This window comes from Corapipo altera, unplaced genomic scaffold (genome assembly GCF_003945725.1).
Source record: "Corapipo altera isolate COAL_440 unplaced genomic scaffold, ASM394572v1 2c, whole genome shotgun sequence".
NCBI classification, from domain to species: Eukaryota; Metazoa; Chordata; class Aves; order Passeriformes; family Pipridae; genus Corapipo; species Corapipo altera.
In genome coordinates this window covers 5,886,167-5,912,586 of record NW_020884923.1, presented here as the reverse complement: position 1 = coordinate 5,912,586, position 26,420 = coordinate 5,886,167, and the positions used below count along the sequence as shown (strand labels likewise).

Genomic DNA, 26,420 nt, shown 5'->3' with positions numbered 1-26,420 from the left:
ATGCCTCGAGCCTCCAACAACTCCTGGGTCTGTGCTGAGTTTTTTTTGTGTCTCGCCCGGTTCCCGCCTTTAGGGAGGGAGGGGCCTGATTGCTCATCAGATGTATCAACAGTCAAAAGCCTGCGAGCTCGGCTTCTTGCCTTTTCAGGGCTTCACACCTTCAGCACTGGAGGGAGGGAGGGGCCCGACTGCTCATCAGAGGTATCATGCAAGTCAAAAGCCTGCAAAAGTCTCCTAGAATGCATAAATCATTAACCATTTCAGTCTCTGACACAGTGAAAATGGACTAATACCTAATATATGCATAACTTTTACCGGCTAATTGAATTTAACAAAGTGGAAATATAAGTTTAATAGTCCACCTGAAATTGAGGATCTGTAAATCCTAAATAGGTAACTTCTTCAGTTCTATGTCACTGGCACCAGGATTTACCCTCAGGAACAGGATGGCTATGAAAATAAACCTAAAAGTGATATCACAGTGTGAGATAGTTATTTTCCTCTAATTGTTTATTGAAGTATATAATTAAAACAGAACACACTTTTTTATCTGGTTTATATATACTTTCACTATACAACAGTATTTATTGGCATTGCCGTATACATCTTTGTCACCTAGAGAGCTATAGTTACTGTCAGTTCACATTAACTCAATCAGACAGAGTCCAAGAAGGAGAGTAGTTTTTAACTAAACCACAAGTTCTGGAAGCCTGAAGACAAAATGTTGCTGCAATGATTTGAGGCACTACTGTTGTCTCTTGGTGACCTTACCTTCCACTGCCAGCTAGCATCCAGATAAGCTGACAGCTGGCCTGTAAAGGTGTGATTAGCAGTCAATCACTTTATACTATAGAAGTCCAGTCCCCTCTCCTGCAGTCAGGTTCTTCTGACATAACCCTTCTTGGGGGGTGTGTGTGGAGATTCCTCCCTTGGGCTGAGAATGCCCCCTGAGGATACTCCTCAAGGTTGAGAGAAAGTGATCTCCCTACAAGCGTTGGTATGGGTGAGTTACATCAGCTCTCTACTTAATAATTATTTCTTTTTGTTAGTTTTAATATAACTGCTTCAATAATTGCTTTGTTACAGTGCACTATACTACTTTATGCTATATTATACTCTACTAGTAGATTTTTAGTGTTTATATTGTGTAGTAAATAATTCTGATTAAGATCTTTTGTCTGATCATTTATATAAAATAATTATTCATTTTATATAAATATTTTCATTTTGCCAATCATTAAAAACAGCAGGACAAAAGTGGTTCAATCAGACCTCTATAATTCCTTTAAATTTAAACCCTTAACACAGTCCAAGGCTAAGACTGGGTTTAACCACACCTAAACCCTTCTCTGAGAAGGAATTTAGAAAGCAAGGGAGTCCTTTCTGTAACTCAAGAGTCACCAGCAAGGCCTTGCTTTTTAATAACTTTGTCTAAATCTTCTATTCCCACCCGCAACAAAGCTTTCCCTTCAGTGGCACCACCACCACTTTTCCTGCTCCCATAGTGAAATATTTGCGTGCTAGAAGTTCAGACTTCACAGACATGTAGACAGACCCATGATCGCCAGATCACAAGACACTAAACCGACCACTTTGTTGATCTCTAGCCCTGACACCATCAAGTTTAACAAGGTCAGATAACAAGGTGGTGCAGCAACATGTTCTCCTTTCTAACTGATGGTCAAATACAACATGTTCTCCTTTCTAACTGATGGTCAAATACATACGGCCTTTGCAGAATCACAGAACAGTTAAGGTTGGAAGAGACCACCGATGGGGTCGTCTGGCCCAACCTCCCTTGGTCTCCCCAGCAAACCTGCATGGCTACAGTAGTATTTTCACTAAGCAATGCATCTATGAAACCTTCCAAAATGGCTACCAGAAATCTGCCAGGATGCTCACAAACTGATCTGGTAACCATGGAGATATACATGATTCTTCTGATCTAAAATTTGACAAGTCTGAGAACCTCTTGTTCTCCTAAACACCTCTAGCAGCCAATTTTTTGAGTATATTTTCGGAAGTCCAGTCTTCCAAATTAACTGAAGACTGAAGACCTCTTCAGTAAATATGACACAGAAAGGAATAAAAGAGTGTTTTGTCTTTGTGGGATTACTTTGATTCAGTATTAGAAGCAAGAAGCTGATTTTCAGAGCTCTGTTTTTATCACTTTCCAACCTGTATTCATTGCCATGAAATATGAATGCATAAAGTTATCAGCCTAAAGCTATTGGCTTCCCCATAGATTTGAGAAATGAGAAACATAGATGAGAATCTCTGATTCGAGACTTTGAAAGAAGTAAATACCCATCTCTTTTTCTCAGTAGAGACAATCTTCAGTAATATCAGAGTTAAAAAGGAGGCAGGGGTGGGGATGAGCTCCATAAATTCACAGATCACTCAAAGCTCCAGACCTGGCATTTCATCTGCATAAGGTGTGGTTGGTTTTGAAGGGGGCAGTGCCATTAGCAGCAATCCAATGGTTGGGAAGATCTGCTTTTAAGAGAGCCATCATCAAATTCTTTTTTCCATCCTCCCCACATCCTTCAGTAGCCTGGTGGATTGCGGCAGATAAGAGCTGGTTTTATATTAAGCACAAGATTTCACAGACAAATCTAGCCTGTAAGAGCCCTTTTTTCTGTCAACTCTGTGATCACAAATAATTGCACAGAATTAATCACTTATATTGTCACTTGGAAATCAAGAATAAAAGTGCTAATATCTAGAAGCTGGAGAGAGCATACGTGCTATCTACTGAGAAAAACATGTTGGCTTTTGTGATGAGACCAGCTTCAGAGAAGAAATAGAGGATAAAGGAAAAAAGCTGGTTTTAAGCCTTCATTTAAGGATTTGCCATCTGAATGCTCTGCATTAATTTGCTTTAAAGCTGAACAGTTATAACACTATTTTCTCATGTAATTGCTTATTTTTCAAGTGTTTTGTCAGGTTTTAGTTTTGTTTTCTTTTCTTTTACTCTAAATTGCCTTTGTTTTGTAAGTATATTATGATTCCATAACTAAAGCATCTGAGACTTTCCCATGTGGAACATACTGGTGATTAAAAAAACTTTCTAGATATTGTGGACAATCTGATTCTTCTCTGTTTTGAAGGTGTTAGATTTGTGCTTGAAGTGCATGCCTGTTTTCAGTCCTTTTTAATAAATAATACTTTTGATTATAAGTTCTTCAAGTTTGTAAATGATAGACAAGCTCACTGTTGTGAAACAGCAACCAGCTCTTATTTTATGTAAGAAACACTATCCTGTCTATTATAACAGTATTGTTAAAACAGTTCCCTGTTAAGACTGGCATGCTGTGCTTACCTTGCTTCTAACTTTCTTAAGTTTTGCTGTTGAGGACCTCTTACTTTGCTGGTGTGCAGAGTAGGAGAAACAAGTGCAGATGCCTTGTCTCACAGAGAAACTGCCAGGCAGTTCTGTTTTCTTTTGTATGAAAAAGAATTCATAAAATCCAGAATCTCATTGAGGCCCTGACCCTGTAATGAACTCAGCAGAGTCACGTGGGTCCTGGGACGTAGGAAACGCTGTAGAATTGAGAGACCTGTATTGCAAATACAGATAATTCAGGACGCTACACAAAACATGATGGCTTGATGTTATTTAAAAGGATAGGTTGCTTTATGTTCCTATCAGAAAAATTCAGTTGGATACTTTAGGAGCTTGTTAACTCTTGAATTAGCAGAAAGGCTCTAGAAAACTTTTGACCCTTTTCCTCCCCATGATTTTGCTGGCACTGTTCCTTTAAAGCAGCGTGACCTTATGGGATACCTGGTTGTGGTTTATAGTACGTGCTTGAAAGGCTGTCTGCCTTCTGGTCAGGGTGTACTCCCGGGACTATCCTTCGCCTATGGGTGCTGGACAGCAAGGTTTGGTGATGATGCTTTTTGTCTTATGCTTATTGTCAAATAATTGTTCTTAGAGAGTTTGCAGGGGACCGACTGAGTTTTTTGATGCTTTTCTAGGAAATTACTTGTAGTTGTTTGCTAGCAGTTACTCTACTGTGTTGCCAAAAGAGTTTCTGTTGTCCATAAGTCTGTCATATGAAATGATGCTGGTTCTTCTCAGTTTGAAAAAAAAAAAGAAAGGCTGAGCAAATTTGCTCCAGCAGAGTGGATTAAAGAGCAGTCTATGACAAAATTACTTTCTTTCCAGGGGGCATTCTACAATGAGGTTAACTCAATTAGATAAAATGCAGTTTCCTAAAAAGAATCAACTGACCAAGCTTCTGATCTCTTTCTTTATCCTACTTGTCTATATTTCTTGATTTAAAGATGATATAATGTACAGTCTTTAAGTGTTGCTAATGCTTGAGCTGCTGTTCCCTGGTGCGTAGTTAATTTTTGTGTATTTTCCTGAGCCCATGCATGTGTGATGGGAGGTGAGTGGGCAGAAAGAAAAAGGCTCCGTTTCCTTCTCTCACTCACTATGTGGAGGGGTTTTCGTTTTCTTCTCTGAGCTGACTTCTTCTGGGGCTTAACAGAAAAGTAGCTGGACTTTGGGATACTGCTTCCAAAGACCAAGACTGTGGAGAAAGGCAGTTTTGTACTTTCCAAGTTATTTTTTGGTGCTTTGGAGTCTGCTTAGCAGACCTCAGGATTTTCTAACAGCCGCCTTGTAGGATTCCCAGAGCAGTGCCTAAACAGGGAAAGCTACATGGCACCTAGCTTTTTTTTCCCCTTTGTTTCTTTTTTTTTTTTTTTTCCTAATGTGCTGGACATGTTTCCTATATAGAAAGTAGTGCTGGGGAGAAGTTTGAGTTACTGCTTCTCTCTGCATGTAGTTCTCTTGATGCTGTAGAACTTCAAAACAAATAAGCGAACAATTCGTGGATTAATGAATATTAAAAAATAGTTTGCTTACTCAGTTTTGCCCATCATAGACTTAAGGTATGCAGTTGGACCACAGTGGTACCTTTTGTTAGCATACAATATTCTTATAAGTTCTAGGGTGCTTATGGGATTTTGTTTAGCACAGCCTTCCCAATCTGTAGAAGCCATTCTTTGTGAACTGGGGGGACAGATGAAATGGCCTAAGAGCTGGCAGTGCTCTGGTGCCACAAAAAGTGTGTGGCTACTTCTCCAAAACATCTCAAAGGGGAAGGAGAAAATTGTATTGAAGAGGTTTAAAGAGTAAAATTATGATAGGTGTGTACTGTGTGTACTACAGAGGGTGTAGAGTACCAGAACAGGCGGTACCCAAAAAGATAGTAATCTGGATTAGTGGGCATTGTTTTTTTTTAAATCAGATTGAACAGAAAAGTTGCATTAGGCAAGAGCTGGTCTATTGGCTGCCTGTTGTCAATTGTCCTGTCGCCTACACTTTTTGCATCTGTCTTCCATGATTGTTTCGGTTTAGTTACATATATTGACCATATGTGTCTTCATATATGAGCAGAAAGGTACACTGGAGCTGACAGTCAACCTTAAAAGCTACTTATGATTGTTTTAATAGTCCCTTAGAGAGATTTATTGATACTCTCTTGAAATGCTTGTTTCACATTGTCTTCTCACAAGAAAACTGTATTTTTTGGAAGCTGATTTACAATGCTACCTCCTCTTTCACAGACTGACTGCTGTGCAGAGGAGTTTAGTCTGTCTAAATTTCCAGAGTTCACAGCTCCACTCTAGTGAATGTGTATATGTGGCAAGTTACAAAAAAAATCTAAAGGAACTGCAGATGTCTGATTTGTGGAGCTGAATATCTTTTTATTAACTAGTTCATATGTAACACTCAAGACTTGTGTAGTCAGTAAACTTTTGTATGGTTCTGAATAAAGCCAAATGAATCCTGGCTTTTATGTTGGAGAATGCAGCCTTCTTTTCCAAGGCCAGACTTGAAGCTGTAAGTCTTAGAATGCTCTGAATTGAGAAACTGTTTCTCAGAAACTCATGGGCTTGGGTTTTGGCTTTTTTTTTTTTTTTAAGTAAGAAAAGTTACTTCTTGAAAATGGGGAAAGAGGGATTCTTGTTGCTATGGGGTTAGTGAGTGCTTGCCCTTTAAACAGTGACAAACATGGGTTGTGGCTGATTTGTGATGTCCCAGTGCAGCTTTGCTGTACTTTTGCTTGGTGGGATTGTTCAAATACTTCATCCAGCAAAGGAAAAACAAAATAGCATCAGGATCTTAAAAGGGACTTGTGTACTGACTCTAGACTGACAGCCCACATGGAGGCCCAAAAGGTATATGGTAGAAAGTGTAGTAAGAGAAAGATGCTACTGAGGAGAAATGGCTAACCAAACCAGTGCCAGAAAGCTGAATTTCAGTCCCTTGAACACTGTTAGATCTACTTGTAATCAAGCACTAACTACCTTTAGGTCTGAAAGCATGCTGAGGACCTAACTGATCTAGTTCCTCTGCAAATAATAGGCCTTATTGTGACATATGACCACCTAATTTCTGAGATTAATTGAACTCCTTTGATATTAAAATATCATGGAGAGATTATAGATAGTACAAGGCAAGGTCAGTCTAGTGCAGCATCCTGACTCTGATAGTGAGCAACAGTGCATGTCAGGGAAAGAGGAGCACAGGGCAAGGGTAGTGGTATTTCTCCAAAACAAATTCCCAACCTCCTGGCACATAGAGCCTAAAGATATGCTCTACAGATAGAGCCTGCCTATGGAGATACATAGATAGGGGGGTTATCTGGGCTAAGAAATTATCAGAACTGACCCTTTGTCATGCAGCCTCACTTGTGACAAATTAGCACTTTAAAAATGTCTGAAAATTTCTGACTGGCTGTAATAATGATTAATGAAGATCTGGCAAGGAGAGATGAAAAGGGAGAAAGAAAAAGACTTGCTCCACATGCTGCTTGCTATCATAAAAGGCAGCAGAGGATTGCAAGAATGATATTCTCTTTTAAAGTAATGGTATGTTGAATGTGGAACTCTGAACGCAATATTAATTGAGGGTAGATGGGTTAAGGACAGGCAGAAGAGACCAAGAACATGGTTCAGTGATGGTTAGACATAGGGTAAAGCATGAGAAGAAGAACCACAAAGGGACGGACAAGGCTGTAAGAGAATGGAACAGGGAAAGATAAATGCCTGGGTTCTCCTGCAACACTGACAGTGTATGGAAAGGTTCAAAACCCAGGTGGGATGGACTCCTGAGACTGTTCAGTGCCCTCTTGAAAGCCTGCTCTTCTTTTTGTTACCCCTTTGTGACTGCTCTTGGCAAACTGGAGGAGGAGAGAGATTTGGAAGGACTAAGGGTGCATAATGGGAAGAACATTAAAGATGAGGAGATCAACTAATTAAAGTCTAAAGAAGTCTGGGAAACCAGAGAAAGGGATCTGTTGAAGAGTCAAGTCCCAGAGGGAGGATCCCAAATTACATTTGAGAGGAGAGACTGGTTTGGAGAGAAGAACAGTTTAGGTTAGAAAGCAAGACAGTTAGGAGGAAAATGTTATCTGATGGTAAAAAGTGTATAGGATTGCATCTGTTATATATGGGGAGATGTCATTTCTAATTAAAATGAAAAGGAGGACTTTTTTTTAATATATTTTGAGACGAAAGAAAAGACAATTTTAATGGAGGAGTACTTGTGGTTATCAGCAATGATGTTTTGTTTTTCATGTGGCCATCATCATACAAGTAGCAGCTTTGCAAATTAAAGTTTAATATACTTTCTTCTAGAACTTTCTCGTTTCAGGAGTTCGCATTACCAAACACTCATTTTTGACATGGCTGGCATCTATTTATCTGCATGGTCTATGAAAAGCAGAGTTGAAGCATCTACTTACTATGTGAATTAAGACAGGGTAGAGCAATTAGCAGAGCATATCCCTCTAACTCATTTATCCCCTTCAAAGTATAAATAAGGAAAAGGCGAACTCCTGAAACACAGGATTCAAAGAGGACAGGAGAGTATCCTAGAATTTTTTCCCAGGCACAGATATGTAAGAAATATGGGGTTTTTTTTATACTGAGAGGCAGTCTTTAAGGTTACACTTCTATTTCAGTTATATGGGTATTTTATTAGCTTTATGATTATTTGCAACTATTTACTTACAATTTTTTTATTTACAGTTGAATCACCTGACATCTGAAAATCAACTGAAATTTCTCACTCCTGTAATAATAGGTAACATAACTGAAGTCTGAAAACACACTCCTGCTACACTTGTTTGGTAGTTAATTAAGTGTGTGGTTAGATAATAAGCATTAGCTGTACTATGATGGTATGAATTAATCTCTTTTAAAAATAATACGTTTAGCCTTCTAAGTGGTTTAATAAATAGATAGCTGTAGTAACTTAAAAAAAAAAAAAGGTTAGTAGTGCTAAATTTCTGGGGGGCAGGGGGAGTAATATGATTTTTACTTTATATACTTGTGCCTTTATAAACAGGCTTGAATGCTTTAGGATAAGAAATCTCTCCATGTGCCTCAAAGCTGTTAGCTGTTTTGTTTCTCCATGGTAACAGGAGTATAAAGCAGTATGAGCATGTTACTAAAGCAGGGAGACATGACATTGTTTAGAAATGGGATTATGTGTTAGGACTGCAGCTCTGGAGTGATTCTGAATTAGGCATTTTCTTATACACAGGTGCTGTGAATGTGTGCAGATGTGCTAATTAAAGGCAAGGCTTAGGGATCCAAAGGTGGCCTAAAACAGTCTATCAGTCTGTAAAGTTTGCAGACAGGTTGATTAAGCTCTCCCAGAAACATGGCTGAACATGTGAAGAGGCCTATGCCAGATCAAGGTCTAAATGTAGGGCTCCATCTGAGGTTCAGATATAGTAGGCAGATGACATCTAAATTAATGCAGAGCTATCTGTAAGTTTTAGTCAGTAATCTTGCAATATTAACTAGGTGATCTCTGTTTACTTTTGTTGCCACCTTGGCAGAAGAGTATATATCAAGAATTCCTCAGCAGACTAGCTAAGAGAGTTCTTTCATGAAGACATGAGCAAAGGTAATGGTTTATAGTAGAGCAGTTTCCTCACGCACTGACCTCTCCCTTGCACTGATGCACTCTTACCCTTTTCTTCTTCTCCTGTTGAGATGACTCTGACCTACTGGACCGAGATAAAATCTACTAACTTGCATTTATAGTAAGGGAAAGGTTCTGGCAACCTTTTTCTCATCTGTACATATTGCATCTCGTCCTGTCTCTGTTCCAACAAGCTGTTCTGTAGTGCTGGGTTGAGCTAACCTTGCTGACTGAGTCGTGTTTCCTCCCAATAGACGTAGCCTGACTGAGGACAGAGCAGTGTGTGCCTGTATGTGCTTGATAGAGCCCTTTCCTTGTGCAGTTAAAACAGGGTGACTTCCTTGTTTCTCCTCTCTTCCTCCCGGGGCAGGTAAAAGTAATCTGTTCTAATTCAGGAGGCCAAGCCATCTGCACCAACACAAGGCAACTTCGTGCCAAACACACCTTCCCTTCTGTTGCGCCTCATACCGATGGTTTGACTTGCTTTCCTTTTCCTGCAAGGGAAAATTAGTTTTTTATTCCTGCTCCCTAAGGAAGCTGAGTCGTAGATCAGTTCTGCCTTCGTGTTCATACAAAATTCTCTCTGCTGTTTGTTCTTGTTAGTTCTGACCGAATTGGAAAAATCCAAAATTCAACCACCGTACAACCTGGGTGGCTGGGGAGAGCCCCCAGTTAATACTGTGCAGAGAGGGGTGGGGGACAGGAGCGAAAGCTGAGCGGTTTTGGTTGGTGGACGGGCTCTGTGCCGAGCCCCAGCTGAGGCACTCGAGAACCTTTGTTATCGCGGGGCTCTGCTTTAGGATCAGCCCTGCGCCCGCTTCCTCCCGGTGCTGCGGGGACGCGGATTGCTCGCTCCGCTCCTGCCCTTACATAACCGCGTTAGCAGGGCTGTGCCAGGGGAACTATTTCGGGCGGCAGTGCTCCTCTTCGAAGCCTTTACGCAATAAACCGTGGGGGGCTAGGCCCGAGAGGGGCGCCGGGGACCGAGGGAAGGCAGGGCAGAGCGCTGCGAGGCTGCGGCTCGAACGCGGGGGCATTTCGGTCGGGCCGTGGCCTCATGTCAGCGAGCGGGAGCTGGCGCGGGGATGGCTCCCAGCCCCGAGCGGGGTCAGTGTGCCGGAGGTGCGTGTCGGTGAATCCGCTGCCGGGCAGGAATACGCCAGAAGGGCGGCGGGCCCCGCTGCGCTCGGCCGGGCATTTACGGTAACAGGGTGGTTACGGTAGCGCGGGAGGGCCTACGTGCGCGGGGGCGAGGCGGGGCGGCGCGCGCGCGGCGGCGGTGCGTGCGCGGCCCCGCGAGGCGCGTCTCCCTCGCGAGCTCGCGGTGAAAGGATTTGGCGCCAGGCGGGTCCCGCTCCGCAGCTCCCGCAGCCGCCGCAGCCGCACAGGCCTCCCGCCCGCTCCCACCGCCCGCCGGGGCACCCATACACCGCAGGCACAGCCAGAGTCGCCCGCCCGTCCCTGACCGCCGCCGCCCGCGCGCCGCCCAGGGACCGAGCCGCCAGCGCCGCCGCCATGAGCTGCTCGCCCGTGAACGTGAAGAAGCTGAAGGTGTCGGAGCTGAAGGAGGAGCTGAAAAAGCGGCGCCTCTCCGACAAGGGCCTCAAGGCCGAGCTCATGGAGCGGCTCCAGGCCGCGCTTGACCAGGAGGAGGCCGGCGGGGGCGGCCCCGCCAGCGGCGCGGCCGAGCCCGGCAACGGCAGCGTGGAGGGGGAGGCGGCCGAGAGCGGCGGGGGCGCCGCGCAGCTCCGCCAGGGGGGAGGCCCTGGCCAGGCCGCGGCCTCCGCCATGGAGGACGACGACGAGGAAGGGCTGGAGGCCGCTGATGGCGACGCCATGGAGCTGGGCGAAGAGAACGGCGAGCGGGCGGGGGCCGGGGGCGGCCCCATGGAGGAGGAGGCGGGCGGCGAGGAGGAGGAAGAGGAGGAGGAGGAGGATGAGAACGGCGACGATCAGGGATTCCAGGAGGGGGAGGACGAGCTGGCCGACGAGGAGGAGGCCGTGGCCGGAGACGCCAACGGGCACGGCGACCAGCAGCCGCCGCAGTCCCAGCAGCCGCAGCAGCCCCCACCGCTCCTCCCGCCGCGCGGCGCCGCCGCCAAGGAGGCCCCGGGCAAGAGCGCCGGGGGCGCCTCGGGGCCCGCCGCGGCCGCCGCCTCCGGCCCGGCGGGCCCCGCCAAGCAACAGCAGCAGAAGAAAGCGGAAGGCGGCAGCGGCCGCCCTGGGGCTCAGGGCGCCGGGGGTGAGGGAGCGCGGTGGGGACGAGGGGGGAGCCATTAATCCCATCCCCCGCCCGCCATGGCGGGGGCTGCCCGCAGGGGGGTGTGGGGGGGGGGGGGGGGGGGGGAGGGGCGGCGGAGGGGCCGCTGGGGCGCGCTGTGCATTGTGCGCCGAGGGGCGCGCGGCGCGCGTGACGTCACTTCCGGGCTGGGCGCACGGGATGGCGCTGGGAAGGTCCGGCGGTACAATGGAGGCGGGAGGAGGAGGAGGAATTCCTGCCCTGGGGCTCCCGCCTGCGGCCCGCCGGGAGGAGGCGCAGTCGTGCGGATCGCGCCGTGCCCTTGCGAGCGGCCGGGAATGTCCCGCTGTCCCCGCGGGGGGGAGGATGGGAGTGCGGCGTCGCGGCGGGTCCAGGTATTTTTTGGTCCTTTTTTTTTATTTTATTTTTCTGGCTTTTCCGTGGGCATCTTAACACCGACGGCCGTACCGGCTGCTACGTGGTGTAGTGGCCGCTTCCGTCTGCTAAATTATTTCTGACTCACGACGAGTTCTGAGTCTCCGGAGAAAATTCGAGATACGGGGTTTTATCTTTAAAAAAAAAAAGAAAGCAAAACTCCTTTTCAGCATATTATTGTTTTTCTCAGGCTGTAGGTTCTTGCAATTTACAAGATTATAACCCTCAGATTTTATTCCTAATTAAATTAAAACTTAAAATAATTAAAATGAATCATTCATTTTGTTACAGGAGATGGTAAAATGGAACAAAAACCTGGTGAGAAGAAGAGGGGAGTGAAAAGACCACGTGAGGACCACGGCCGAGGATATTTTGAATACATTGAGGAAAATAAGTATAGCAGGTAAACAGACTTGATGCTGGGTAGCATTTTGTGAATGTGGAGGAGTAAAGTGCAGGAGTGTCTGTTTTAACATTGTGAAAATATGTGTAGCTTTATTATCTTTTGTTTGGTCTTTGTTTTATCAGGGCCAAGTCCCCTCAACCACCTGTTGAAGAAGAAGATGAACATTTTGATGACACAGTGGTTTGTCTTGATACTTGTGAGTAAACATGCTTTCCTTTGCTCTGGAAAGATGTGGTGTTATATTTTTAATCTTAATGCCACACTTTCTGAAATGCGGGGAGAATACATTTGTTGACTTTCATTACCAGGTAACTGAAAAAAAAAAAAAAAAAAAGAAATTTTGTTTCTATCCATTTTCAATATACAGAGATCAGAAGGATATGCAAGTATATTAGCAGCAGTAGGCTTGTTTTCCTACAAAGTCTGTGGTGACAGAATTCTGTGAAGAAATCTTAACCAAAACTCTTAAAAGTATGGAAGCTTGGGTGGCCAAATGTAGAGTGAACATAGAACACCCTGAAAACAGCTTGAGAAAATAGTTGTCCAGCACTGCTGCTTCAGGAAGCTTAGAGAGTCAGTGGTGTGATTACAATAGTATGGTTGGTGAAGTGATCTTTCTGCATAACTTGCGCTGTATATGTAGCAAGGAGTGGAGTGTTCTTTCACATCTTCTGAGAAATTGAACAAAATCTGGTAAGGCCTCCTGAAAAGTGACCCATTTATGCAACCTGGGAGTTTATGGGGTTGGGTGGTGATTTGTGTAAGTGGGAAGATAGAATTCGTCGGCAGAGCGTAGACATTGACAAGTACCTGCAAATGGGTTTTTTTGAGACAGATTATAAACATTACTATTACTGGGATGTAACATAAGAGCAAAGTTGACATTTGTATTCTTGAGGGTAAGTATAAGAACTTAGTGCAATATTAGAAAACTGGAATAAGTAGTGCTTGAATTTGTTGGATTCTTAAAGTGCCATGGAAGAAAAGCTTAACTTCTGGCATTATCTGGCATATTTGTTGGTAGTTCCAGATGGTTTTTTTCCCACAACAAATGCTTTGAAATGGAAGGCAGTATTAGTTTACAGCCACATAAACTGCTGAATATGCCATCCTTGACATTTTGGTAACTAAATCTCAAGTTTCTAGCTGCTAACCTGGTGAGTAGCCACCTCTGTGGGAGCTTTGGATATTCCCAATGACTGAGTTAAATGGCTGCTGTTAATTATTACTATTTCTAGTAATAATAATAATTCCTAGTGAAAAGTTTTCTTGCTGGACAAACTTTGTGATTTAAGGTGTTAACAGACAGTTTAGAGATAAGATTCAAACATAGCTTAAAGGCTGAATAGGTATTCTCTTTTCTGGACCATAGTGATCCAGACATATAAGAGGTTTAGCCACTCTTAAGTACCTTTTATTTCCCATGTCTTAAAAGGAAGCTGTAATTTGAAATTCTGTTGTCATTTCCTGTTTTATAAATAACATGCAAAGGTGGGTTTCTTCTGTGTGATTTTATCTGGTTGTCACACAACAAATAAAAGGTAGAAGTACTCATGAGAAAAACACTTGGAAAACACTGTTGCAGTTGGGGATGGTTGTATGCAAAAATCTTGTGCATGACAGTTGCCAGTAGTACAGGGCAGACTGCATTTGGTGTGCTCAGGCAGCGTGCAGGTTTTACACTAGAGCAGAACTCACTGTTTGCTCCTTTAGCTTCTTTCTTGTAACTGTCAAATAGGTTTGGAGCTTCATCTATGGATTCCTTGTTCTGGGGAATTAAAGTGCTCTATGCTGCACCCCGTCTTACCATTTGGCATTGCCAATCTGAAACCTATTAAAAGATTAATTAGCAATTTGATGGTGTTCAGCTCTGAAGATGCCTGTAAAACCAAGATTCCACTTAAGCTCTTAGAGTGATAGGTGAATTATTAGTGTAGGTCTTGTTTTTGGTCTGAAGTAGGTTCTCAGGCTAAGCACAGAGAGTGTTTGAATTAAACACTTGTATTTTAATTGGCTTAATCTAATGGCACTTGCTAGTTTATTGTATTAACCAGAGACTATTTTCAGTACTCAAACATTCATGTTTACTTCTTAGCAGCCCTTAATTTTGGGGGTGAGCATTAAGAATACTTCAAAAACAGTACAACAGCACATACTGCCAAGAGCATGATGCAGATTGCTCTATACTGGCCGAAATAGGTAACCAACAAAGAAGACTCAAGTAGGTAGATAAGGTGAAATTCAGGGGCTTTTAAGCAGATGAAAAAAATAGAGGGGAAATGGGTGACAAAAGTGAAGATAACACCTTGAAAAATTGCTCTTGTTAGCTAGTTTCTTTAAGACTTTATGGTGAGGTTCAGCCTGCGCCTCCATCTAGGCATATGTTCAGTTGCGAGTTGCTTTCCTGAAAGCCGATGAGTACTTGCTGGCAGTTTGTCTTGAATATCACCTGTGAAAGCTGACATCACCTTTAATGCATACAGTTGGACACCTGTACGTTATTTTGTAATCAGAGTAAACAGAATGATTTTTATGTTAACAGATAACTGTGACCTGCATTTTAAAATCTCAAGAGACCGGTTTAGTGCTTCCTCTCTGACCATGGAAAGCTTTGCTTTCCTTTGGGCTGGAGGGAGAGCTTCCTATGGAGTTTCTAAAGGCAAAGTCTGCTTTGAGATGAAGGTGAGTTAAACTGATGCTTACAGGAGACTGTTTTGCATGCTTAAATATAATATTGTTTATACTTGTCACATTTTTTGGACTAAGTTAAAACTACGTCATGTGAACAAGGCTTGGGAAGGCCTTGTCTTATGTGCCTGTGAAATGTTCTTGATAAAAGATGGCTCAGTTTGCAAAACTGTTGCCTCTTTAATAAGAACTTCCATTTAACAACAAAAAAAACCCCAAACAAACAAAGCCCCCCAAAAAAACCACAAAACCCTTCATTTTGTCTAAATGAGACGTTTGGTCTCATTTTTTAATCAAGAATTCTGTTTGGCAACTCATGCATCAACACTTGAAGAACTTTTATACTCTCTAGTCAGAAGTTTGCTTGGACTTTTTGAAAAGTACAGAGAGCTTGATTTCTTTTTTAAAAAGGGGATATAAGTTATCCCAACAGTCCTTTCTGTTTCCACTTAGTCTTTGAGTTTGACCTGCTCTAGGTAGAGACTTGGGCTGGATGACCTCCAGAGGTCCCTTTCAACATGATTAACTCTTGACTTGATGCATTGAATGGGAGTATTTAGTAGGTAGTTAAATTTTGAGAACAAAAGTTCTCCTGAAGGCTAAGAACTGCAAAGAGCAATCAGCCTTGTAATAAATTGATTTCTCCAACTTGTGGATGGAAGAGTAACAAGAGCACAAAGCTTGAACTTTTTTTTATTTTTTTTTTTTACTTAAAACCATGTTAAAGGCTTCTTTGCACATGATGTGCCTGTGTTCTCTTACTCTGTTCTCTTCCTCTAGTGCTTTGATATGTAACTTTTTCCATGAGAACTGGGTAGTGATCCCGTTCTCCTTGCTGTTGCATGGAGTGATTTCTTTCTTTAACTTTGGGAGGCCACTGAAGTGAAATTAATGTCACTATTGCCCTGTTTGGTTTCAAATCAGTTTGACCTGACTTAAATAATTGCAGAAGCTGGTAGGATACTGATGGGTTTTTCACTTGAATTTGGTGAAGTTAGTAAATGCAATTAAGAAATAGCTGGTTGCCTACAGATTCCAGTGCTTTTAGGTGGTTTGTTGGGGTTTTTTTGTATGTTGGGGTTTTTTTGTTTAAATCTGGTTATGTTGTTTGGAAGTTGGCAGTTTGCCCAGGAAGTCTACTTACAGTGAAAAGGGATGAGTGTAATATTTGCCTTAGTCTATATAAAGCAATTTTTTTTATCCGTTGCATATTTTCTTAGCAAAGTAATTTACTGTTAATCCCAATTTTATGGCAGCTCTTTTGGTTTTTTTAAATATGTATACATCTTGTTTCTGATATTAATACACTGTCAAAAGGACTTAAGGCTTTTGGCCACTGAGGGGGACTGCTTTGACAAAGTGATCAAGATATATGGTATCTTCAATCTTCATTGCTAGGTCAGGAGATAAAACTATTTAGTCATTGGCTTGTGGTTTCAGAATGTTTTATTTTTGCAGAAGGTGATTACTTAGACTTAGCAAGATTCAACCAATGTGTAAAGGTTCCAAATGCTACCTTTTGTGCTTCCATCTTGTTAGTGTCTAATAAATCTCGCTTACCTTTTGCTGAATAATTTAAAAATAGGTTACAGAAAAGATTCCTGTTAAACACCTGTATACAAAAGATATTGACATACATGAAGTGCGAGTTGGCTGGTCACTGAACACAAGTGGAATGTTGCTTGGTAAGACTTAAATGTTTGAATGCTTTTGAATTGTGTATGCTGAATATGGCTGAAGTTTTAAATCATCTTTTTCTGAAACAGGTGGGACAAGCTTAGTGATTGTAATCTGTGTGTTCTGAAAAGTCTTTATTTGGTCCTAGTAATAAACTTCCTCACACCATGTCCTGTAAATGGCTCAAATTAAGCCATTAAGTATTCAGGCTTGTAAGGAGTTCATAATTTCAGAGCTAGTTCTTCCAGTGGTCAAGTATGGCTTGTGGAGAACATTATCAAATACCTAACAAGATAAAGATTTCTCCTTTTTGTGTAGTGTCATAAGTGGGAACAGGGGCAGCCCTTCTCTCTTCCCCTTCTCTTTTTTCTTCAAGGGTGGGACATAGTGTAAGATTTAACCAGTGAAAAAAATTCATGGATAACTCCATTATCATTCTTTTGGCCTGGGGGGGAAATCCTAATTTCTGAAAATAGTTGGAAAGAAAAAGTACAACTTCATTAGATATATGGCAAATGGTCATACTAACACAGACAGCTCATACTTGTTGCTGAAACACATCTTTGTGGGAAATGTGTATGAGTTGGTATGTTCTGACATCAGCAACAGCTTTCTAGTTAAGTAGTTAAGTTCCGCCTGAGTGCTTATGTTTGACACTTCCTGTTAGCTTGTTCCTTGCAGCTTCATCCTCAGCTGTCGCATAGGCTGACTGTCTGCTAAACTCCCTTTAAAATGGGAGGGGTAAGTGCTACTGGAGACTAAATTCAGAAAGCCTCTCTGACTGTGTTACAGCAGGTACACCAGTGCATAATGTGAGGTCTTTGGATTTTAAAAATACTTGCTCGTGTCTTTATCTGGCAGTTCAGCTTTATTGTCAGGATGAATCTGGAACCAGCAGCATAAGGCTCTTAAAAACTGGGATGAGGAAACGCTGCTGTTCCATCTCAAGTGAGAGTATTCTTGAATAGAAAAATGAGCTTGTGTAACTGCTTAAGGTCATAGCTTGTTTTGGCATTAATAAAAATATTCTGAACGGCAGCTTACATAAGTAGCTGTAAAGTGATTTATTTCTAAAAGGTTAGGTGGGAATGCCTGTTTTTAATTAGTTTAAATTATTTCTTCAGGGGAAGAAGAATTTTCTTATGGGTATTCTCTAAAAGGAATAAAAACTTGCAATTGCGAGACTGAAGACTTTGGTGAGAAGTTTGATGAAAATGATGTGATTGGATGTTTTGCTGTAAGTTTTCACTTATTCAAGGGTGTTTTTCCTCAAAAGAGAATATTTTTAGACTTCTTTGATGTGATAAGCAGTAAAGCAAATACTTAAAATTATGGGAGCAAGACAAGTTGTTTAACATAGGGAGATGCTAGAAGCAGCAGCTATTATCAACAGTGGCTGCTGCCAACGTGATTTTGTATTCATAAACAAATGTCTTTAAAGCCTTTAACAAAAAATCAGATCTTAAACAAGATGATCACTGGCAGTAACTCATTGTAAGAGAAAATTTGGTTTAGTTTGTTTATGATATAGCAGTGTTACAGGAGTTAAATGAATATAATGAGTATAGTGAAGTGACTAATATAATTTCACAGAGTGAGGTAATTGTATCTAACCTGATGTTTTGTCTGAAAACCAGAATTTTGATGGTGATGAAGTGGAACTCTCGTATTCCAAGAATGGACAAGAGCTTGGTGTTGCATTCAAAATAAGCAAGGAAGTTCTTGATGGGCGACCACTCTTTCCACATGTTCTCTGCCATAACTGTGCAGTTGAGTTCAACTTTGGTCAGAAGGAGGAACCTTACTTTCCTGTTCCTGAAGAGTATACCTTCATCCAGAAGGTCCCCCTGGAGGATAGGGTCCGAGGACCAAAGGGACCTGAGCAAAAGAAAGATTGTGAGGTGAGTTTCTTCTTGATAATCTCGAAGTTGTTGAGATGGGTGGATGGCAGTGGTAGACTTAAGCAGACTATTACACCACACTCTGACGTTGTTTGGGAGCTTTAATACTTGGTATCCCATGACTGTTGACTACCACCACCACCCCCTGACACTCCTGCATTCCCTCTCAGTATTCATTAGGCTTTCTGGACTAAGTTACATACTAAAGAAAATCTTTGAACTAGTATCTCAAGTATAGAACTTGTCGTCGTAGGTGGTGATGATGATTGGTTTACCTGGGGCTGGCAAGACTACATGGGTTACCAAACATGCAGCAGCAAATCCCGGGAAATACAACATTCTTGGGACAAATACTATTATGGACAAAATGATGGTAAGTGAAAATACGACATTTGATTTCTTAATATAATTAAAACTTGGTGTAAATCCAAGGTGTCTGGCTGCTGTGGGATTCTTTTGTGCCAAAGAAGCTGGCTACATGTTAGCTAGTGACTGTTAAAAGTCTTTTTACCTTGCTGAGCTGGTCATTTGTATGTGGCACAGCAGAATTCTAAAGCTTTTTGTGGTAACATGTAAAAAATAGTCAGCTGTTGTTGACTCTTTAACGTATTTCTATTTCTCTGTGTTACTGTTCTCAGAATAGAATGTTTAGCTGGAATTAGTATTGTGATGAGTATATACAGTAACTGAACTGTATTGATTCACCTAGAGTCTTTGTTTGTAAAGCTCTGTGTCTTATGGAGGCATGAGAATTTCATTTACGAGTTTGCAGCTATAGCCTTCAATTGAACAATCCATGAATTGAGGTGGAGAACATTTAGCAAAGAAAATGTCAACCACGTGTATCACGACTACTTTAACTCTGGAAAATCTCTCCATAGGTTGCAGGTTTTAAGCGTCAGATGGCAGACACTGGGAAACTTAACACACTGTTGCAGAGAGCTCCACAGTGTCTTGGGAAGTTTATTGAGATTGCAGCTCGTAAGAAGCGGAATTTCATTTTGGATCAGGTAGAAACTTCAGTGAAAAACGGTTAAGGAAATCTGTTATAGGCTGTAATATAGTAATTAACTGGGATTAAAGTTACATTGTAATAGCAGTTTCACTTACTTACTACTCAGGGGACTCAAAGTTGAGATATTACTACAAATGCTTGTCTGAACTTCTCTGGATTTATGGGATGTGGGAGGAATAGTGTTTTAACACGTGGATATGAGTTCGTAACTTTGCATTGTGCAGCATCTTTATGTCCAGTTATTTGTAAACTTCATTGCAAACTCTTGTAGAGGTGAAGTCTATACACCATAAGTTGACTTCCTTAACTCTTACAATGACAGCTACGTGTAGTAAGTTACTGCATTTTTTTCAGACAAATGTGTCTGCAGCTGCGCAGAGGAGAAAAATGTGCCTGTTTGCAGGCTTCCAGCGCAAAGCAGTTGTTGTTTGCCCAAAAGATGAAGACTACAAGCAAAGAACACAAAAGAAGGCAGAGGTGGAGGGAAAAGATCTTCCAGAGCATGCAGTTCTCAAAATGAAAGGCATGGAACATAATCCTATACTGTGTTTTAGGATGCTGACTATCTGTTTAAAGGATTAAGTAAACGTGAAGTCTAAAAAAAAATCACTTTATCTTAAACAGTTGTACTTAAACAAAACTGGAAGACTATTGTAACTTGGTAGGATAACACTATATTGTGTTCCCTCTGCTGCAGTCCTTAACACTACTCAGTTATGCTGATACGCTTCATGCAGATGCACAAAGCTGTCTTGGCATAAAGTGCCCTATATGAGTGATATATTTGGCAGAAACTGGTATTCTGAGTGGAGGCTTATAAAAGAAAAAAAAAGATACAGGCAGAATGTTTTTGAGGTTTGGAACAGTACTGGTAACTCCATGAAGACCTGTTTATTTCTTTTGTCACTGTTATATTTCCTAAATGCTCAAATTATGTAATTTTGTCCCTGTGCTTGAGGGAATGCAGGGGGTGGGAGGAAGAATGGGAGAAAGGTGGTTAAATTGCGGCTTTGATTGTAGCTGAATGTAGATGCTGAATACTCAGTGTTTTTGCAATTATAGGGAACTTCACACTGCCAGAGGTAGCAGAATGTTTTGATGAAATAATCTATGTAGAGTTGCAAAAAGAAGAAGCTCAGAAGCTTTTGGAACAGTATAAAGAAGAAAGTAAGAAAGCTCTTCCGCCAGAAAAGAAACAGAACACTGGCTCAAAGAAGAACAAGAAGAGCAATAAAAATCAGTTTAATAGGGGTCAGAGAGGACGTGGAGGATTCAACATGCGGGGCAACTTCAGAGGAGGAGGTGAGCCTAAAAATAAGGCTGTGAATTCTGGAGGTTGCTGCTACTGAGGGGAAAAAGGGTGTAGTACTTGCATTGCAGTTATTATTTAGTGGGAACCTTGCTTTCAATTTCAGCAAGTTTTAACGTTCCAGTGCAGAGTTAATTGTCCAGCTTAAATGAGAAAATTGCCAAAATCCGGGATTGCACTGTTGAGTTTCAAGTAGGAAATATGTAAGACCTGAAGTAACTCTCTCCCTGCAGTCCCTGGCAATCGTGGTGGATACAACAGAAGGGGAGGCAACATGCCTCAGCGAGGTGGTGGAGGTGGCGGTGGTGGCGGTGGCAGCAGCGGTGCGATTGGCTACCCATATCCTCGTGGCCCTGTCTTTCCAAGCAGAGGTGGCTACTCCAACAGAGGAAACTATAACAGAGGTGGAATGCCCAACAGGGGGAACTACAACCAGGTGATGCTTGGGTGGGGAGGGGGGTTGACTGGGTGAACTGCAGTACTTTGGATGAGGTTGGTTGAAAGGTTTGGTGGCCGTGAACAGCTGCACACTAGGTTGTGGTGCTACACCGCTGCCACACTGCAAGGCTTTTCCAGTTTAGTGCATGTGCGCAGGGCTCTGAATGCTGTGTAAGAAGTGCTGATGTGGATGTGGGGGTTCCATGTTAAGGCTGTACCTCTGTCTTGTTAAAAACGAAGATTTCCAGGGCATGTATGTGAAGGCTTGTGTTTGGGATTTTTTGTTTGTCACGTGTCCCTCCCTCTCCTGACAATAGTAGTAACTGTTGTTTGGCTTTAGGGTCAAGGTGTATCAAATATTTAGGGAACTTTATGGAAATGACTCTGCACAGTCTTTGTCTTGGTGTCTGGTATCAAACGCAACTGGTAAAGGTGCTAGCCTAGGTCTTACCTGGTGGAATTCATGAAAAAAAAATTGGATTACTGAAAAGCCAGTAGATGGAGCCCAAGCCAGTAAACATGGCTCAGGTTTGCATAATACTGACAAACAGGAGAAATGAAATATTTTATCTACTAGTATCAATGTCCCTTTGTTGTACCATAACTTCTATTTGAAGTTCTGTGGGTTAGCTCTTCTATTTTCAGTTGTGTGACCCACATCCTTTTGTCTGATCAGATAACATACCCTTGTAGCAACTACAGCCTTTCCTAACTGAAAATAGACAAGCTCTTGTATTTTTAGTTGGCCTGGTGCAGTTTAGCAGCTGAAAATAGGGTGAGGCAAAACTGGATTAGCCTGCTTTCCAGACCACTGGCAACGACAGTTTGAGCTGGCTTATTAATTCTGATGTTCTTGCCCCTTGTTAAAAAGGAGTTGCTTAGAGAGAGTAGGCTTTTGATATTCTAGTGTTTTTCAGGGAGGGTTTTGTTTTGTGTAGGGTTTTTTTGTTTTGTTTTAACCAGAGACTGATACCTTGAATTCGAAAGCTTCGATATGGTGTGTGGGGTTTTGGTGGTAATAAAGATTGGTATTAGTACCCTTCTGAAAAACACATATAGATGAAGTTGTTAAAAGCTGTTGTCCTCTTGCAGAACTTCAGAGGAAGGGGAAATAATCGTGGCTACAAAAACCAATCTCAGGGCTACAACCAGTGGCAGCAGGGTGTAAGTAGTCCCAACTTTATCTTTTTACTGAGTTTTTTAACTTGAATATTTCAAAATGCTGACTGAAATAATTAGATGTGTAATCAAAACTGGATATTAAAATTTTCTAATGCTAGGTAATATCACTATAAATAGTTTCCTGTGCAAAACTTAATCTGGCTTGATGATCTTGATATATCAAATATCAGCTGTGGCTTAACAGCCTTGATGGTATGTAGTGTTTGGCATCACATTACTGCTGTGAGGTGAGCTCATAACTGCCTTCAGTTGTTCAGAAACTTGCTGCTATTGGAGAGGATTTTATTCTTCTCAAGTTCCAGAGGAACTAGATGTTTAAGTACTTTTTTTTTCTGTAAGAAATGTAACTATTTTGCAATTGCAGATTAAAACTAACTATTTATTCTTTATTGCAGCAATTCTGGGGTCAGAAGCCATGGAGTCAGCATTATCACCAAGGATATTATTGAATACCCAAATAAATGAACTGATACATATTTCTCCAAAACCTTCACAAGAAGTCGACTGTTTTCTTTAGTAGGCTAACTTTTTAAACATTCCACAAGAGGAAGTGCCTGCGGGTTCCTTTTTTAGAAGCTTTGTGGGTTGATTTTTTTCTTTTCTTTTTTTGTACATTTTTAATTGCAGTTTTAAAGTGATTCGTAAGAGAACCTCAGCATTGTGCACGATAAGAGAATGTGTCAGTATTTCAGGGTTCTGCATTTTATCTGTAAAATGTGACTTTTTTTTTACCACAACAAAAGTAAAACGTTGCTTTGTACCTGGTGTCTTTTTATTAAAGAATTTTCTCCTTTTTCCCCATCCCCCAATTTCTAAGAAACAGTCGTGAGTCATGTCACAATACGATAGCAGTGTCAGCAACCAGATTCGTACGGAGGCTTCTCAGTAGCCCTCAAATACCATGAGATTATGTAAAGCTCCATATTACACTCCATCTTCTCTATGAAGCTTTTGGGTTGGGAGGGGAGGAGGGGGAGGTAAAAGTTTCTGGCAATAACTAGGACTTTTTTGTAACACTTGGAACTCTTTAGGATGTTGGGGGCAAATCAGAAACCTGGGGCTAAATAGTGAAGGTGGAGTGTATGTAGAAGCTCTCAAAGTTGTAAAACTCGGTTGCTTTATTTGTGGAGGCTCAAACTTGTGAAGGTACAACACCATAATTTCTTTTTCCATTTGTTCTGCATTTTGATTCTGAAAAGAAGCTGGCTTTGCCCATTTCTTATTAAACAAAACTTGTTGTAAATCCAGTTGTCTAATGGGATCTATATGAAGTTAGCTGTGTGTCTGTATAACTTTCCCCACAAAATACTGTATACCTAGTGTGCTTGTAGTAGTTACTCCACCATTTTGTAAGCTAATGAAACTGTGAGTCACCCATTTTATATCTTAATTTTTAATCATGTCAATTTTCAAATGGGTGTATCTCCTTAGCCTGCTGATTCCTTTTCTCTTTAAAGAAGGTGGGTGGAGAAGTTTAACTCTAGACGTTTGTTTGCAATAAAATAAATTCATTTTACTCTTGTTTGGGATTGTCACCATCAAGGTCTAAAATCCCTTTAAGGCTATAAAGAGGAAGAGAATGTATGAAAGTGACGATGTTGGACAGTTTTAAAACTCATTGCTGTGTACATGCTCAAATACTTGTGTTTCTTTAAAATCTAAACTGGTAGTCGCTCTGTTAGAGATCTATCACATGTATAATTTCACAGTTTAACATGGTTATATGTATAGGGCAAAAGTCTTTGAGTTGGCTTGCATCATGTAAATCCACTTAACCTCTTTATTGTAAAATAGACATTAGGGAAGGGACTGGACAGGGAGTAGGATGGGAAAGAGGCTTGTCATGAAGTTTGAGAGCTTCAATTTGTTTTAATTGCTATTATGTTCAGCTTTACGCTTCTGTAAAATTGTAGTGGCAATGTTAGCTGCTGACTTGTGTTTTAATGCCATGAGAAAGGGGAGAGATGTCACCGTTGTCAGTGGGACTCAGCACACACGTGTGAGAACACGTGTCACTGCCGGCACTGGGGCGTTGGGCTGTGCTGGCCGGGTCCTCGTGGCAGCGTCCAGACTAGCAGAGGCTCCCTGGCAGCAGCCTAGAGCTGGAGTCCGTGTAGTGTGCTGCAAACTTCTCTCAAATGTTAGTCAATTTCTAGTAGTCTTCAGAAGTAAAGATAAAGTTGTGTTGCTCTTCTAGCCTTTATAGCAGATGCATATTGACATTAAACATTAACAGCACCACCTCCTTGTTAATATTGCTTTAAATCATCCCTTTACTTTGAATGAAAAAACTGTAAATTGTCTTTAAAGAAACGCTATTTAATGAACTAGAAATTTGGGGAATTGAAACCCAAATCTGTTCTGCTGAAATGGAATTTTCTTTAGACTTGAAAAAAAAAAAAGTTTAGTGTAATTAAAGTCCATCTCCCTTCTACCCTCTTCATGAGAACTAACATTTTGTATGGAGTGCTGATCCTTTGCTTATTTTGGTACTCTATAAAATGATATAGTCTTAAATATAAGAGCCTACACTTACTATGTGGTTGTAAAGCTTGTATTTCAATTCAAAAGTCTGGGATGTTTTGTGTTCAAGTCTTTGCCACACATCAAGTGTCTCAAAAGAGGACTTTCTTGTTTCCGTTAAAAATGCTCCTGTATGACAAAAGCTGTTTTGGTAACTTCAGCACTGAATTCCAAAAAGCTTTAGCACATGCACCACTGGGGCATGTGTAGTTCAGAGAGGGCACAGAAAAGTCCCAAGCACATCCTGCTCATGATTTGTCACAGTAGAGTGGAGACCAGCACTTGTGTGAGGCTGTGTGTTCAGCCTGGGTCTGCGCAGAGAGACTTCATCAGTATAGCTGTGATTATTCATAGCAAAGGGATTTGTTTTGCCATGTGAAAACTGCTTTTACAGAAAAGCCATTACCTAGAAAATCAGTAATATTAAAAAAATTGTGGTTTGCATTTAAAAAGGACAATATCAGACTTGGCTGATGGCTACAGAAAGGTGAGGAAGGCACAGCCAAACGTTGCCAAAACAAGAGGGACGAGCCATCTGCCATATCGAGTGATTTCTTGCAGCTTACAGGGGCTTGTTTACATGCAGAAAAGTACCTGGATTACAGCAGCTGTGCTGCTGGCAGCAGCTGCACAGACACTGACATACAGCTGGGTTTGGGTTTGTGGTTTTGGATGCTTTTCATATTGGAGGGCAAACTGGGTTGGCTTTTTTCTAACTGAGATGGATTTTTCCTAATGGGAGTACAAAGCTGGAGAACCTTGGGCCTGGCTCTGTGGCAGTAGAAGCATGGCTGATGATGCCTGTGCAGCTCCTGGCAGCAGGAGCACTGCTGCTGGTGGTTCTCTCGCTGCAGCCCTGTCTGCTGAATCACGTGAGGGGGCCACGCACGTCTGGCTGCAGACTGAAGGCAGGTCTGTGCCGGGTATCCTGGGAGGAAGCGCCCATTTAACAACAAAACATAAACTCCAGTTGTATTTCTGCCTTTGCTAGTAACAGTCGCTAGGATACACACTGTGTACAGGGAGGTGCTTCCCTGACATGCAACAGCCTTGGCAAGAAGCTCTGTCCTGGGTCAAAGGACTTTATAAATGCACTCTTAGCTGTGGGACAGCCAGGCCAGGCTTTGGTTCTGGGGTGCCATACGCAATCTCCACCCCCAAACCCTGGCTCTGCTGTCGTGAGCTGGCCCTTCCAGTGCTGCACTGCTTCCTGTGCTGCACAGGGAGTACTTGGCAGTGCTGCCACGTGTGTAGGAGCTCAGTGTAAGCGGTGCCTGTACGCAAGTTCCTTTCTGTGCCTACTGCAGGATAACTCTTAATCAGTGAAGACATTTTTAGACATTGTGCCCAATTTTTCAGATAGCAGAATGAACCAGTGTTCTGGCAATGCCACGTACAGTCCAAGCCACTTGCATTTAAAAAAATATTCATGGTGTAAGCCACTAGTTCGGGTATTTTTCTTAATTTCTCGCAACACTAGAGTGATGTTTTTAATTAGGAATAGGTGATGAAGTCATCTTTTAAGATTAGGAAGTTTCCTTGTTCATGACCTTTTGAAAAGCTAGGCCAGTGCTTCCTAAAAGGGCAACCTCAGACTAAACCACAACAAATCAAACTGAGTTAGAGAGAGAGGTGAAGTACTTTGAGACTA

The 26,420-nt window shown here is 42.0% G+C and overlaps 1 protein-coding gene across 2 annotated transcripts; it reads left to right on the top strand.

The window, feature by feature from the left end:
- Positions 1–10,241: 10,241 nt before the first annotated feature.
- Positions 10,242–24,487, top strand: HNRNPU (heterogeneous nuclear ribonucleoprotein U). Of its 2 annotated transcripts, XM_027657215.1 has the most exons (15): positions 10,242–11,082; positions 11,125–11,198; positions 11,922–12,033; positions 12,159–12,232; positions 14,579–14,718; positions 16,310–16,409; positions 17,526–17,638; positions 18,039–18,302; positions 18,556–18,675; positions 19,184–19,312; positions 19,672–19,840; positions 20,380–20,619; positions 20,860–21,062; positions 22,157–22,228; positions 22,642–24,487. In XM_027657215.1, exons 1-15 carry the CDS (start codon positions 10,472–10,474, stop codon positions 22,693–22,695), a joined length of 2,475 nt encoding a protein of 824 aa, XP_027513016.1. In that variant the 5' UTR covers positions 10,242–10,471; the 3' UTR covers positions 22,696–24,487. The 2 variants fall into 2 exon arrangements, with proteins under 2 accessions (XP_027513016.1, XP_027513015.1); XM_027657214.1 differs by having other exon boundaries at positions 10,242–11,198.
- Positions 24,488–26,420: the final 1,933 nt, after the last annotated feature.